This window comes from Castanea sativa, chromosome 1 (genome assembly GCF_040712315.1).
Source record: "Castanea sativa cultivar Marrone di Chiusa Pesio chromosome 1, ASM4071231v1".
NCBI classification, from domain to species: domain Eukaryota; kingdom Viridiplantae; phylum Streptophyta; class Magnoliopsida; order Fagales; family Fagaceae; genus Castanea; species Castanea sativa.
This window is the reverse complement of record NC_134013.1, coordinates 25,039,103-25,054,505: the sequence shown is the minus strand read 5'-3', so window position 1 is coordinate 25,054,505 and position 15,403 is coordinate 25,039,103. Positions and strand designations below refer to the sequence as shown.

The 15,403-nt window shown below is 33.5% G+C and overlaps 1 protein-coding gene across 1 annotated transcript; it reads left to right on the top strand.

The window, feature by feature from the left end:
- The first annotated feature begins 4,286 nt into the window (after positions 1–4,286).
- Positions 4,287–13,851, top strand: LOC142637847 (auxin efflux carrier component 6). Its single transcript, XM_075811806.1, has 7 exons — positions 4,287–4,806; positions 5,465–6,129; positions 10,228–10,429; positions 11,266–11,351; positions 11,622–11,779; positions 11,987–12,063; positions 13,212–13,851. Exons 1-7 carry the CDS (start codon positions 4,379–4,381, stop codon positions 13,276–13,278), a joined length of 1,683 nt encoding a protein of 560 aa, XP_075667921.1. The 5' UTR covers positions 4,287–4,378; the 3' UTR covers positions 13,279–13,851.
- Positions 13,852–15,403: the final 1,552 nt, after the last annotated feature.

The window sequence follows — 15,403 nt, the reverse complement described above, 5'->3', positions numbered from 1 at the left end:
GTTCAATTTGCTGAGGTAGCAAAAACTATATACCTCGTGTGGGACGGAGGGATTCTACATTTCTATTATACATACATATAGTCATATAGATGAGCGAATATACGTTGTTAATTAAAAAGAGAGTAAAATGTCTGCTAAATCCCATTTTAAGTGAAATTCAAATCTTTCAAAATGGTTGTACTTTTAACGACAAATATGGCTATTATAAAAGAGCCTTATATTATCAGAAGCCCCTTTACTGCGAGGCCTTATCGAACGAAAAAGATAGTTGCGTGCCTCCCAATGAATGGAACTGTGGCCGTAGGTCCTAATTCCGCGCCAGATGGAGAATCTGACCGCACGAACCAGCTCACTCACGTTCATTCCATTGCATTCCATATACAAGAGCTCATCCCTGGTTTATGTATGGGAAACCTTCGAGGGAATGGCCATGATTCAAGGGCTCCCTTGGGGTTTCTATTATTTAACGGTTGCATAACAAGCTCTTTTTGAGGTGAGAGTCACCATGCTCATTCTGGTTGGTACGAAATCGATAACAAGGGGCACGTATGCGGTTCGTTACTTTGGTAATAAGCGTTCGAACTCGGCTGGCAAGATTAATAGGATATTCAAGTAGTTTGAGGCTTTGAGCTCACATGCCATGTTTGAACTTGTGTTTCTTCACACTTCTAGGGGGTAGGAGGTGTTTAGGAGTGTAGTTTGAATTGTGTTGTTTGAGTGTTTTTGATATACGTGTGTGAAAAAGAGTGTAATGTTGTTTAAAATGTGAAAAAGTTGCTAGAACTAATCTACCAGCTACTAGTAGATTGAACAGGGCGGCTCATTGGTGAGTTGTCAAGTCAATCTAGCTTTATGCTAGAGGGTAAAATTTTTTCTTTCTGTCAAGTAATGCTACGGGGACATCAACCTTCATATTCATAATAATTGAATATATTTGCAATAATTGATTATTATTAACAAGTTTTTATTAGTTTCAATAAAGGTGTACTATTGATATCATATTTTTTACCTACAAATAACAATTTGTTAATTTCGCAATATATATATATATGTGTGTGTGTGTGTGTGTGTGTGTGTGTGTTTGTGTTTCTCAAAAAAAAAAAAAAAAGATTAAATAATGTTTGAAGAAGTATAAAAGGTAAAATATTATTTTGTTCCCTAAACTTTATCAAAAGTTTGTTTTTCATCTTAAACTTTAAGAAGTTCATTTTTTTTGTTCCAAAACTATTGAAAATATTTTCTTTACTCCTTAAATTTTACTAATTTTTTTTTTTATCTCTAAACTATTGAAAACGTTCTTTTTTTTATTCCTATTTTTGTCTCTAAACTATTAAAAAGACTCTTTACAAAGTTTAGAGATGAAAAAGAACTTTTTAAAGTTTAGGAACAAAAAACAAACTTTTAGGCTGCGTTTGTTTCGACTGAAACAGTTTCAGGAAATCATTTTCCGTGTTTTCGTATGTTTGGCAGCCACGGAAAATTCGGTCAACGGAAAACCATTTACAGTTTGACCGGAAAATCAGCCCAAACCAACGGAAAATCATTTCCACTTTGATTTTACCTTCAAACCATTTCCGGAAATCACACTGAAGAGAGAGCTCCTCACACAGTCCAAAACTCATCTCCAAGCTCACCTCAGCCAAACTCCGGCCAGCCAGCCAAGCTCCGGCCAGCCCAAACGCCGCACAATCTTGCCGTCCGAGCCGTGCCGAGCACCGCGCGATCAAGCAAAGACCGAAGCCTCCACTGTGCGATCTCGCCTTCACCGTCCATCGCGCGATCGAACCTCTGCCACGTGTCTCGCCTTCGCCGTCGATCGCGCGATCGAAGCCTCCACCGCCGTCGATCGCGCGATCGAACCTCCGCCACGTGTCTCGCCTTCGCCGTCGATCGCGCGATCGAACCTCCGCCATGTGTCTCGCCTTCGATCGCGCGATCGAAGCCTCCGCCGCCGTCAATCGCGCGATCGAAGCCTCCGCCGCCTTCGATCGCACGATCTCTCCTCTCTCTCTCTCTTCCTTCTTCTCTCCCAAAGTTGATGATTTTTTTTTTTTTTGGTTTTGTTTGTTCTGTTTATCTCAGAACAGATTTTTATACTTTGATTGGAAGTTAAGAAAATGTGAGAAAATGTGAGCAACAAATACAAAATACATTTTCTATAATATTTTCAAGATGACAACCAAACACCTGAAAAAAAATTTCAAAGTATTTTTTCAAATGTTACCAAACACCTAAAAATATTTTCTTTTCCCGAAAATGTTTTCAGCTGAAATCATTTTACACCCGGAAACTATTTACTGCCGAAACAAACGCAGCCTTAGTAAAGTTTAGAAATGAAAAAAGAACTTATTAAAGTTTAGGGGCCAAAAACAAACTTTTAGTAAAGTTTAGAGACCAAAATAGTATTTCGTCCAAGTATAAACTAGGTAATAGGAAATTGACTAGTGTGTGTAACAGGCACTAGTGTGTAATAGACATTGCTCATACTAAAAATGGTATAGAAAAAAAATGATCTAAAGGCAATTGACTATGAGAATTCCAAAGAGCCATTTGAACCCATAAAATTACAAAAATAAGAATATTTTGCAAAAAAATGAGAATTATGTTTAGACTCATACCACAACTTAACTACCAATTTTAATGGATTAATTTACTTAGTTGTTGAGTAGTTCATTAATTAATATTTAAGAAAAATAGTAAAGAAGACTTGCACAAAGACAATATTAAATCGCAATAGTAAATGTTGATCAACACATTCAAGTCAACACAGTAAAGAAGACTAACACAAAAATTCATGGAGTAAACCAAAAATTGTAAAAATGCTCAAGGTCAAAACTCAACTCAACAAGTTCAGTATTAAAGTTCGTTGCGGTCTAGACAATACATGATTTCCCATATATGTGGTCAGCCTAATTACTTGAGCCCTTCTATGCTCTAGCTATCAAACAATTGTAGTCAACCAAATTACTTTGTGCATTCAAAGTTACTTATTGCCAAAAATCGATTCGCTGACCACAAAAAAATCAATCTCTTGATCACTCCAAAACTTCTTGAAAATTTGATCTAGCATATGTGGTTTCAAAACAACTCCAATACAACTATGTTGATTATCTATTCTACAATCTATTTCTCTTTTACATAAATCCACTATTAATTAGATTCTCTCATAATAAATAGGTGTAAAAGCGTTTTGATATATACTACTTTTAAGGATACAAAGAATTTGCCCAATTGGAAATTCATCAGTCGCTCCTTGACATTCGAAGTGACTTGTTGTACTTACCCGATCTTCATTTTCGGTTCTGTTGGATCCAAAGAGAAAGGAAAAGAGCTGCCAATCCTTGTGTCGTTGCTGTCAGTTTGGTCTCTAAGGCCCCTGTTCCAATTTTGAGTGTCTTTGAGAATGATTTAAAGGGTGCTATGTAGACATGCGACTTCGTTCTTTTGCGTTTATTTTTTTTCTCTACTTGTATTTTGTTTGCAGGTTTGCTATTGTTTTTGTTATTATTTGGGGGAAAAAAATGTGACTTTTTTTTCCTAGAGAGGAGGGGTCTAAAGATGAAATTGAATTTGTAATGGAAAATTGGTCCTTTGATTCAGCGTAATCCGTCACTCATTATTAGTACCATTATAATTTATAAAGCAAAGATGACAGGTATAAAATTCATTATGGCTAACCCCTGAATTTCTTGATTAATGACCTAATCAATGAGGCACCAGGCACAACGTTCAAGTAAGATCATACTATCATGAAAGTGTAATCTATATATGATTCTATACTTCAAGTGCATTATTGGTGCTCTCGCAGTGAAAGCAAAGCATTTTTTTTTAGTTCTCATCACTCTCCAACTACCGAGAGGAACATACGCGCAATATTAGATCTCCTTATTTGCCACGTGGAAATTATGCAACTTTAGTGTGTCACACATAATGACAAAATTATCATTACGCTTACTAACATTAGCTTCTACGACGTCGGTACCTCTATTATGTAATCTATTACAATTGCTAATTCGTTAACTGTGGATTCAAGTGATGACAAATGGACAGGTTTCATTAATGCTTAAATGGTCCCATATTATAATGCTGTGCAAAGTGTTTAAGCGGTGCAGGATAAATGAGACAGTGACCACACCTAAGAATTCATTTTATAGGTTAAAAAAGAAAAAAAACAAAAACCCGTAACTTCCGCTAACCAGAGTACCTTCAAAGTGAATAAACAACTCATTGAAGGGCAATTTGGTCTATAAATATCCTATATAAAGACTTACCTCCTCTCCTTGCTCAATGCTCATAATATAACTCTCTCTCTCTCTCTCTCTCTCTCTCTCTCTCTCACTCTCATGTACTTATTATTCACATAACTGAGAGAGAAAAGATGATAAGTGGGAATGATTTCTACAAGGTGATGTGTGCAATGGTTCCTCTGTATTTTGCAATGCTGGTAGCATATAGCTCAGTGAAATGGTGGAAGATATTCACACCTGAGCAGTGCTCTGGTATTAACCGGTTTGTTGCTGTGTTTGCGGTTCCAGTACTGTCCTTTCACTTCATATCTCAGAACAATCCTTACCAAATGGACACAAAGTTCATACTTGCTGACACTTTCTCTAAGCTTCTAGTCCTTGTTTTGCTCTCAGTTTGGGCTGTCTTCTTTAATGGAGGCTTGGATTGGCTTATCACTCTCTTTTCTGTAGCTACGTTGCCTAACACACTTGTCATGGGCATTCCTTTGCTCAAAGCCATGTATGGAGATTTCACTCAGAGCCTCATGGTGCAATTAGTTGTGCTTCAGTGCATCATATGGTATTGTGATCACCACTAATTCTCTGTCTTTTTCCCCTCCTTCTTATTTTTATTTTTCATTATCAAATTTTAAATGTAAATAGCCTAGTCTTTATCTTGACTCTTGTAAAAGCTTGAAAGGTCTTTTTCTTCTCTCTGTATGTGATAGTTACTTAGCTTGAACTTTTATAAAAAGTATGTAGAAAGTTAAAACAGTGATTTTTTTTCCCACACAGTGTTCAATTTTTTTTTTTTTTCTCTAGATGTATTTAGTCGTGTTCACACATACCAAGTAATTACACTCAAAAAGTTTTCAACCTAGAATCTTGCTTATCTTATAAGGTTTTGGCAACGTACCATTAGATCATTCTTGACATCGTGAGATTAAAAAAAGAATACCAATCTTAGCTCATATGTTTATATAAAAATTCAATAAGTTTAGAAATAAAGTCTTTTTCACAATATCTTTCACAATTGGATTTTTTTGTGATTAAACTATAATAAAAATAGTTTCTATGATTAACTAATGTAAAAGTCATGATGTTACTCATCGCAACATATATATTATATTAATTAATAAGTAGTTTTTAAAGAAACTATGAAAATGATTTGCATTTCTCAAATATGTCTAAAGAATATATCCAAGAAATGATAGATGTATTTTATATTTTCTTTGCAGGTACACACTGTTGCTAATCTTGTTCGAATACAGAGCTGCAACCCTCCTAATCCAAACCCAGTTCCCAGGCAAAACAGCAGCCTCCATATCCAAAATCGAGCTAGACAATGACGTGATTTCTCTAGACGGTCGAGACCCACTTCACACCGAATCAGAGGTCGAATCCAATGGCCGAATCCGCGTCCGAATCCGAAAATCGACCTCCTCCGCCGCAGACTCCATCAACACCCCACGACCCTCCAACCTCTCCAACGCCGAAATCTTCTCCGTCAACACCTTCGTTGGTGGCGGAGGCGGCGGCGGCTACCGCTCCGGCGCCAGCCCTCAGTACTGCATGTCAGGCTACGCCTCTTCCGACGCTTATTCCCTCCAGCCCACACCTCGCCAATCAAACTTCAACAACAACGAGTTGGATCAACTAGAGATGATGAATGCCGCCAACACCAACAACACCAACACCCCTGTTTCGGTTTGGTCAAGATCGCCAGTTGGGAGGCTTTTTCGCCACCCATCTCCGGTTTTCTCCGGCGTTAAAATGCTTTGGGACTCATCACCATCATCGGTGAAGTTCAGTAATACTCATGAAGCAGAAGAAGAAGAAGAAGAAGAACAGAGACAAGGGTCATCTGCTAACAATCACGTTGTGGTTGCACTTGCTGCAGCAGGTACGCACGTAGTTACTTACGTTCGGTTTTTCTAACGTACTCTCTCTCTCTCTCTCTCATCTCCCTGTGACTCCACCACACACGCTATACCATAACACAGTGTACTGTGTACACGCTAACTCTATCTGCTCCATGCGTCGTCGTTTTCTGCGACAAACGTCTGTCTGTTTTAAACTTTATCATTATGTGCGAAACATGTAAGCCTTTTTCAGGTGGGCTTGTACGTTTTGTCTCCAAAGTTTATCGATCTTATTTTATTTGTATCGATCTGACCCGATAAAGCTGCTATACTTTGGTCTATGTCTTTTATAGCGCAAATACTCTCAACGAAAAAAAAAAATACTTTGAGAGTGTTTGAAAGATTAGGTTGATACGAGATTTTTGTAATTTTTTAAAATGTGTAGGTGAAAAAGTATGTAAAAATGTGTATAATATTGTTTAAAATATAAAAATGTGAGTTTGAACTTTAATACCAAGCAGGCCCTAAAATTTTCATTAATAATTTTTTTCATAGCTAAAGAAATGTGATTTAATCACATCATAACATAACAATAATTGTAAAAAAATATTGTGACTAACATTTTTATAGAGAGATTAAATTTGGGTACAGATAGTGTAAACTTATATTTTACCATTTCAATTCTAATATGCCACATCATCTTATTACATTTTTAAGAATAATTACAATTACATCTAATCAATTCTAATACCCATATATGTTTCTAAAAAAAATTCTAATACTCATATATAAATCTAACCAAATTAGGAATTTATTAAGATGTTTTTTTAGATACAAGATAGAATTTCTACTCTAACCTAATTTAAGTGTATATGTGTGTGAAACTCTCTTCTGGAGACTTGAACCTCGGCCCTTACCTCCTACATCTCACATCTCACATCTCACATCTCACATCCCACATCCCACAAACACTTATATTTATAAAGTGACCACCGCAACAAAGATGCGCGATAATTATTAAGATGTTATTGGATGTGGTAGAATGTTTTGAATTTTAAGTAAAATACTGATGTAACAATTTCTTATTAGATGGTATAAAATATGAGTTTTACACTATATTTTTATCAAATTCAGACTCTTTTATAAAATATTTTTTTACCCCCTTAAAATGAAAATGACTTTAACCTTTTTTTTTTTTTTAATGATGCCATTGGAAAAGGAAAATAGATTGAAATAGATCTTAGATAGTTTATGGACAATTATTTTAAAACACAATTATTCTCTGACATAATTTGATAATATAGTCCACTGTAATTGGTGACCCATCACAAAAGTGGTAACCATAAACTCTCCCTAAAAAATATCTCTAGGAAAAAAAAAAGATCTCTCTCAACGTGCTGCCCCGGGGGCGGGGGCGGGGGCGGGGGCGGGGGCGGGGGCGGGAAGAGAAAGCCAGGTATTACTAGGATTTTATTTCTTTATTTATTTTAAAGGTTTCTAAAAATTATTTAAGTCAATATTAAACAATTTAAAACAGTATACTCTAATTTTTTTGTCAAATTTTCTAAATTATATTTCAAATTCACTCTAAAAAATTTGTATCAAATACCCCTCTAATTTGAAACAACTTCCAACACATTACTTCACTCTATTTAAAATTACTTTCAAACTATTTGAAGCTAGTATAATTTTTTTTTTTGACAATTCCAATTTTTTATTTATTTATATACAAGATAGAATTTCTACTCTAGCCTAATCTAAGTGTATATGTGTGTGAAGTACTCTCCTGGAGATTTGAACTCCGATCCTTACCCCCTACACTCAAAAAACTTATTATTAACTCCACACAAACTTCATTGAAAATTTCCAAATTATGTTTCAAAGATCTTGCTGAAACTTTTCAACAAATTTTCATAACAACTGAAATTTAATAACTTCTTCGGAAAAAAGTTAAACATTAACCAAAGTCGTTGTATCATATAAAACAACAGAAATTACGTTAGAAAAGTAAAAATTAAGTGCATAAATTGGTCAACAAATGACCTTTTTTCTTTTAACCTAAAATGAAGCAATCTAAAGATCAGCGTTTTGCATACCTTTATCAAATGATATCTTTATAGAATTTTTTTTTCAAGATTTTGCAAAGCTAATAAAAAAAAAAATACATAGGTAATTTTAAATTTATATAATCTCTTGTACTTAAATTGTCTGTCCTATTAATTACATCCCTCGTTCAGAATTTGTAGTCATTTAGTATATATCACCGATCATTTTGAGATGTTTGGTGAATATATATTGATCATTGTTCTTATATGTGTCCCAGTCAATGCAGGGAATATAAACTAGTTAATTTGTACTGATACCGTTAATCTTTAATATATATATATATATATATATATATATATATATATATATATATATATATATATGCTACTTTTTTTTTTAAGTATAAAAAAGCTACTTACTTAACCAAGTTTTAGTTTACTAGATTAACTATCTTATTAGAAAAAATACTCTAAATTTTGCATAACAAAGTTTGTAATGATTAGTTGAAAAGGCTATGGCTGGTTTGAAACTACATTCTTAAAAGAATGGTTAGGATTATAAGGTTTTTAGTTTTTTTTTTTTAAATTTATTAAAAAAAAAAAAACCTTCTTAGCAATCACCATGCATTCTTGGTGCGGTAGTCACTCCATAAGTATAAATGCTTGTGAGGTGTGGGGGGTAAGGGGCGGGGTTCAAGTTTCCAAGAGAGAACTTCACACACATATATACTTAGATTATACTAAAGTAGAAATTTTATCTTGTATAAAAAATAAAAAATAAAAACTTTCTTTGCACTTTAAATATTTCTTTCCAAAAAAAAAAAAAATCCTTAATATAATGAATAGAATTCAAAGAATGATAAATTATAAATTTGAACCTTAGTCCCATGTAGGGGAGTATATTTTGTTATTTAATAGGAAGTTAACATTATACAAGATGTGTTTGGCTTCCCTCTAATGCTTTTGAACACTAGAAGTGAGACAGAATTGACATTTGTCTTAAAATGGTCATTTGCATTCTCGTGTTCTATTTTTTTTTCCTTGTGCGCATGATGCAAATCTCACCCATAACATAATGATAAATAGTTTCATATGGCTAGTCTAAAAAGTTAGACAAGACTTCATCACGCTTAGAAGATAATTTTTTATAGAAATATTAGCGTGATTTATTATAATTAAAGTATAACAAAATGATACTAAGAACACATTTAGATCTAGATGTAAGTGATGTTACTGTATTAATAATAAATCATATCAATAATTATGAAAGTAGTTAAACAAAAATATTTTATGTCCAATGTCTATATTTTATATTCATCTGTATAATTTGTCACTTTTAATTTGCTTTTTTTGTTTCTGGATATCCCCTAATTGAGTGCTCACCGGATGACTTGACAGAACAAAACAAGTGGCCCCCTCCACTTCCCACCTATAGCAAAATAAATATGTTAAAAAAAACCTACAAATGTGGTCAAAAGTAATCTCCAATTTTATACACCCAACATTTTGCTTAGTCAGAATTTTAATTGATAGGTGCCATCATTTGATCGAAGCACGTGTGTAATGATATAGGAGGGCCTACTTCATTTCCAAAATGCTAATCATGTTAAAGAATCCAATATGGCAACCCCAACCCAAAACTTTCATTTTCTAAATTATGTTGTCTATGTGCCTCCTAAACCTAAAAAAAAGAAAAAGAAAAAGCAAAGTAGAGTCTAACACAGTAACACTACTAACCTTGCCACGTGAATGGCCATCCAATTTTAACGTTGATAATTTGATTAAATTGGGTATAACTTTCAGGGCCATAAAGTCAAAAATATAAAAGAAAATGTAAGAACAAAAAAGGGGTAAAAAAAAACGCTAACTCAATTGGTAAAGTATTTTATTGTTAAATAAAAGATTTATGTTTAATTCTTTACTTATACTAAAAATTAATTGGTGTTTTGGCTTAATGATGAAAGAATAATTATCATAAAGTAGATATTATAAGTTTGAAATATTATTGTATTTATATAAAAAAAGAAAGATGTACAAATTAATTGTATTTCATTTTGATATTAACAATGCATTAATCTTTCATTATTCTGTCAGGAAAAGAAATTAGCTTCAGAGATAGCACAAAAGTTCAAATTCCAGAGGAAACAGATACGAAAGGTGCAGAGATTAGTCAAGAAATGCCACATGCTTTGGTCATGTTGAGGCTTATACTAATTGTGGTTGGACGAAAGCTTTCTCGCAACCCAAATACATACTCAAGTGTATTAGGGGTTTTGTGGTCTCTTATCTCGTTCAAGTGAGTAGGTTTATTTGGTTTATATTTGATTGGGTAAATGCATTAAATTTTCAAATTAAATAAACCAAGAAAATATAAGTAATCTGAAACACACACATTGAAGTCATCCTTATCAACTTAAACTCAATGGAAAAAAAAAGTCATCCTTTACAACTGACATACTTTTGGTTTATCAAAGTGGTGTTATGTACCCCAAGTCAAATAGATATTGTAAAAAGAAGGAATATAATCATTTTCGTTTCACTTCAAAATAGAAGAAATATATATATTTTGTTGAAATATGGACAAACGGAAGTCACTTAGACAAATCGTTTGATCTACTCAGTGGATGTATTCCATCAACATTGATTATTTCCTGCTCGAGGAAGTGTGCAATCGTTCATGAATGAGTTCATGTCTTGTGTTTGAAATTGATTACTAGACAAAAGAATTAGATTGTGCAATAATGAGCGTAAAAAAAGAATACTTACCTAAAAATAGTATCCTATAAAGAGTGTACAAATTATTATGATAATTAAAATTTCAAATGATTTATCAGTATCATTATATTTAAATTTGTAATATTTAATTTGAATCATCAAATACACAAATTCAAATTGAGAGGATCATTGTTTAAAAGCATTATATACAGAGAGAGAGAGAGAGAGAGAGAGAGAGAGAGAGAGATTACTGTCTCCCTAATATTACATTTACTATTGCCTATTTATTTATAAGAATTAGGCCATGATTTTCCTAGTGGCATGTACAATCTTTTATCATACATGAAAATTTTTAATGAATAATTATATATGTAATTATGTTAATTTTACAAGGTTTTTCTTTTTTGGATCTTTCAGATGGAATGTAGGGATGCCCAGTTTGGTGAAATACTCAATAAAAATAATATCAGATGCAGGTCTCGGAATGGCCATGTTCAGTTTAGGTACGTATTATCAGCATATTATATGACAAACCTACATATTAATATTTCATACATTAATTTGTTTGCAAAAACTTGGTCATAATCACATGCACACTTCAAAATTCATATAATTTTCATGTTGGGCATGAGATATACCAAAATTGTATTTTGATAAAAATAGTATTTATTACACACAAGTTAATTCACACATTTTTATACACAATTGAAGAAGCAACTAAAATCGTGATCGAATTTATCCTTTTGATAATGAGCTATTGGTAATTGCTGCAGGGCTGTTCATGGCCCTCCAACCCCGGATTATCGCTTGTGGAACAAAAAGGGCAACAATAGGGATGGTGATCCGCTTCCTTTGTGGGCCCATAATAATGTCAGCAGCATCGGTTGCTGTTGGATTAAGAGGTGTAAAACTACATGCTGCCATTGTACAGGTACCATAAATACATGATATGCACATCTGAAGAAAACATATATATGCATGCTTATTTCTTGTATGTGTGCACCTATTTTTTTGGATAGTACGTACACTAGAAAGAGAGAGAGAGAGAGAGAGAGAGAGTAGAAGAATACGTATATGCATTTTACGGATTGGGAAACATTTCTGTTGGGTATTTGATAATGTTATTACTGAATCTCAGGCAGCTCTTCCACAAGGGATAGTACCATTTGTCTTCGCAAGGGAATATGGGCTTCATCCCGACATTTTGAGTACAGGGTAAGTTAAATTAACTCTGATTTTGAAGATAACATTGCACACCACCCTGACTTTTCTTTTAACCGAATGAAGAAAATGCTTGTTTCTTTATTTCTGAGGTATATGATTGGAATATTGCCACTAAATTCGGCTTGAATGCCTAGAATTTATATAGGCAACTCTAGCTACACTTAAGAATAACCCAAAAAGCTAAGGGAATGCGGATTATTGTAGGCGCAATGGGGATGCTTTTTGTGTAATTCAGTTGCTTCTTTTTGATATCCTAACCTTCATCACCACTTTATTACCAGTACCCCACCAGTAATAAATCTCATTGGAAACCCCTAATGTCTCTAGTACGTACCAGGTTTCAAGTTTTAGGGTTATAGGATTTCCTTTATATTGAATAATGTTGTCTAATTTCACATGCAGGTTCATAAAAAAGAAAAAAACTACTGAACTTTTAACCTACCCCACCCTAAATAATGCAGCCCTAGAAAATCATACACCAAGGATCTGCCTAGCTAGGAAATGAATTATTAACTAGGAAATTGTGGAGACACAATAATTTGGGCATAACATAACTATATGTATGTGATTTGTGACTAGAAAGTCATTTACCTTTTGTTTCTTGACCTTACTTCAGTTATCCAATTAACAGTGAAATTCCTTTTCACATTTGTATATTAGACTTAGGATGATCCGTATGAAGATAATTTTGTAGCTGAAAACTTATGTTTCATTGGCAGAACGGCAGTAACTTCAATATTTTCCAACGATCATGTGTTTGACTTCTGTTTATTTTTGATAGGTCATTTATTTTATATAGTATTTATCAAAAGATATAGTTTTTGGTAACATTTATGTTAAATGTGTTATAAAAGCTAAAATCTACTTTATTTTAAAAATAGTAATATTTATTACACACTTTAATGCACACATGTACTTTTTTACACAATTGAAAAAGCAACTGAAATTGTGACTTGGAAGTCATAATTTCAAAGTTAGAAAGAAATTGTAACTAAAAGTCACGATTTCTGTTGTTTCTTTTTCAGCTATATACAAAAGTGTGTGCATTAAAGTGCGCATGAATATTTTTGGCTAATTGTTTTTGGCTAATTGCAATTTCAATGAAGAGACTATGATGCTCTATATTCTTTCTTTTACAGGGTTATCTTTGGAATGTTAGTTTCGTTGCCTGTAACACTCCTCTACTACATATGCATGGGTCTATGAAGAAAAAAGAGAGGATTAGAAAGTTTGAATAAAGCATATATATATTGGAGCATCCAAAGTATTACGCACCTAGTAGCAAGCAATTAAGCAAGGAGTTCAACGAAAAGTACCATGTCCCAACAATATCATACGTCCCTCACTACCGACCATTTATATATGTGCATATATGGTCGGCCCCATAATGTTGGATCTGGCCAACATGCCATATCATTACATTAATTAGCTAGATCAATGCTTCGTAACCTTTTCCTATTTATTGTAATAGCTATGAAAAAAAAAAGAAAAAAAGATTGACTTGCGTAGTGGATATATTATCAAAAGCCAAAAGGCTATTAATTAAGGTCAAACTAGAATGTGACAAGATGATATATTTATATTAGGGTTTTCATGCTCCCGGGGTGACTGTTCTATAGTACATAGATTAGTGGCAGCCGAAAGGGAAAGCTAGTATCATGACCTATGATTAAGGTAGGAGACTTATTTTCTTTTTTAAAGTTGTGGCAACCAAAGTATGTTTTATTCATGAAAAAAAAAAAAAAAAGAGAAAAGTGAAAAGAAATTTGTCATTTCCAACTTCTGTTTTTGTTTTTTCAAAATCCCGTAGCAATCATTGTTATACAGTGCAGGGTTTTGATTTTCACATATTTACGCCATCTTTTTTTTTCATATTCATTTTTATGTGTTAAAATGCAAACATTTTCACATTAATTATGAATATGTGTAAAATAGTGGATATAAATGAATGTGAAAGAATATTTTTCATTGGTTATTGGATGCTATCTCCCTAGAACTTTCATGTATGAAAAAGAGAAAATTTTGGCTTAAAGTTCAAGCTTTGTACGAGATGAACCAATATATCCTAAAGAAAAGGGAGGCATAAGGATTACATGTGCACAAAGCCTATGACAAGAACTTCCTTGAGGAAGAAGTCTTCGAACATAATAATTTTGTTTGTTTAGCTGAAAAGTATCTTTAGCTTCAAAATAGACTATTTATTGTCAAACATTCACGCCTACCAAATTGGACCTATATTTGGACTAGATCCCCCTAGAGCAATGAATATGAAAAAAATTCAATCTGGAGGGACGTCAATCAGCAACCGAAATAGATTAATTTGTTTCTTTGCTAATTAAAAAATGCCAATATCCTTGTAACTGAATTGAAAAAAATTTTATGCGTAAAGTGCTTAAAAGTTTAGCGAGAAAAATAGTTATAATTGGGGTTAACAGTATATTATAATTATTTTTAAAAATTAAAGAGAGGGTAAAAATTTAAAAGAAAATGCTTGCTTAGAAATTAACAATACTTACAAATTTATTATCAAATAACGTACATGTATTGCATACTGCTGGTTGATGCAACGGAAAAGGTAAATGGTGGTTAAATTAATTAGTCCAAAGGAGGTCTAGTGTCTATGTTGGGCCACCTGGGTAATTTACTAATTAATACTAACAATACCAAAAAGCCCAAGACATTGGGTAGCAATTACCTTGATATAATAAGTCTCAAGATATTTTATTGTCACCACTGTCTTTATTGGGTAAAATGGTATCTCCCCTTACCATGAGAGCTTGGGTGTATCTTGGAGGGTGAATTTGGGGTGGGATTTAGGATATTGGGATTTCTAACTATATCACTCAAAAAAGGTAAAAGAAAAATGAAAGAGGCATTTAATTGTCATTTAATGGAGGGGGAGGGGAGGGGGTGGGGAGTGGTAATTGCATGCATTCCCATCATAGAGAAAAACTCAATGAGTAATTACTTAGAGGAGGCGAAGCAAGTGGGTGAGGTGTTCTCCTCCACCATCATGACCTTTGATCAACCCTACAACTATTGTACAAAGATCAAAGATGACATCGGTGGCTACATAGATTGTGTTGTATATTTTGATAAATATACACAGGTTGTAATATTAGAAGTTGGATTAACAAGAATCCAATTGTGAAAGTGGAGAAAAACATTTTTGCAAAATCTCAATCGAGTGAGATGTTGAGCAAGTGAGAGGCGAGTCTCTATATGGCTCTTTGTTTGAAATCCTGAAGAGTTGGGTTAACCGAGATGACTGGTGAGACTCTTTGTGAGTCTTTGTCTGTGAGTTAGATCAGCTAAAGTGCTAGGTGATTAA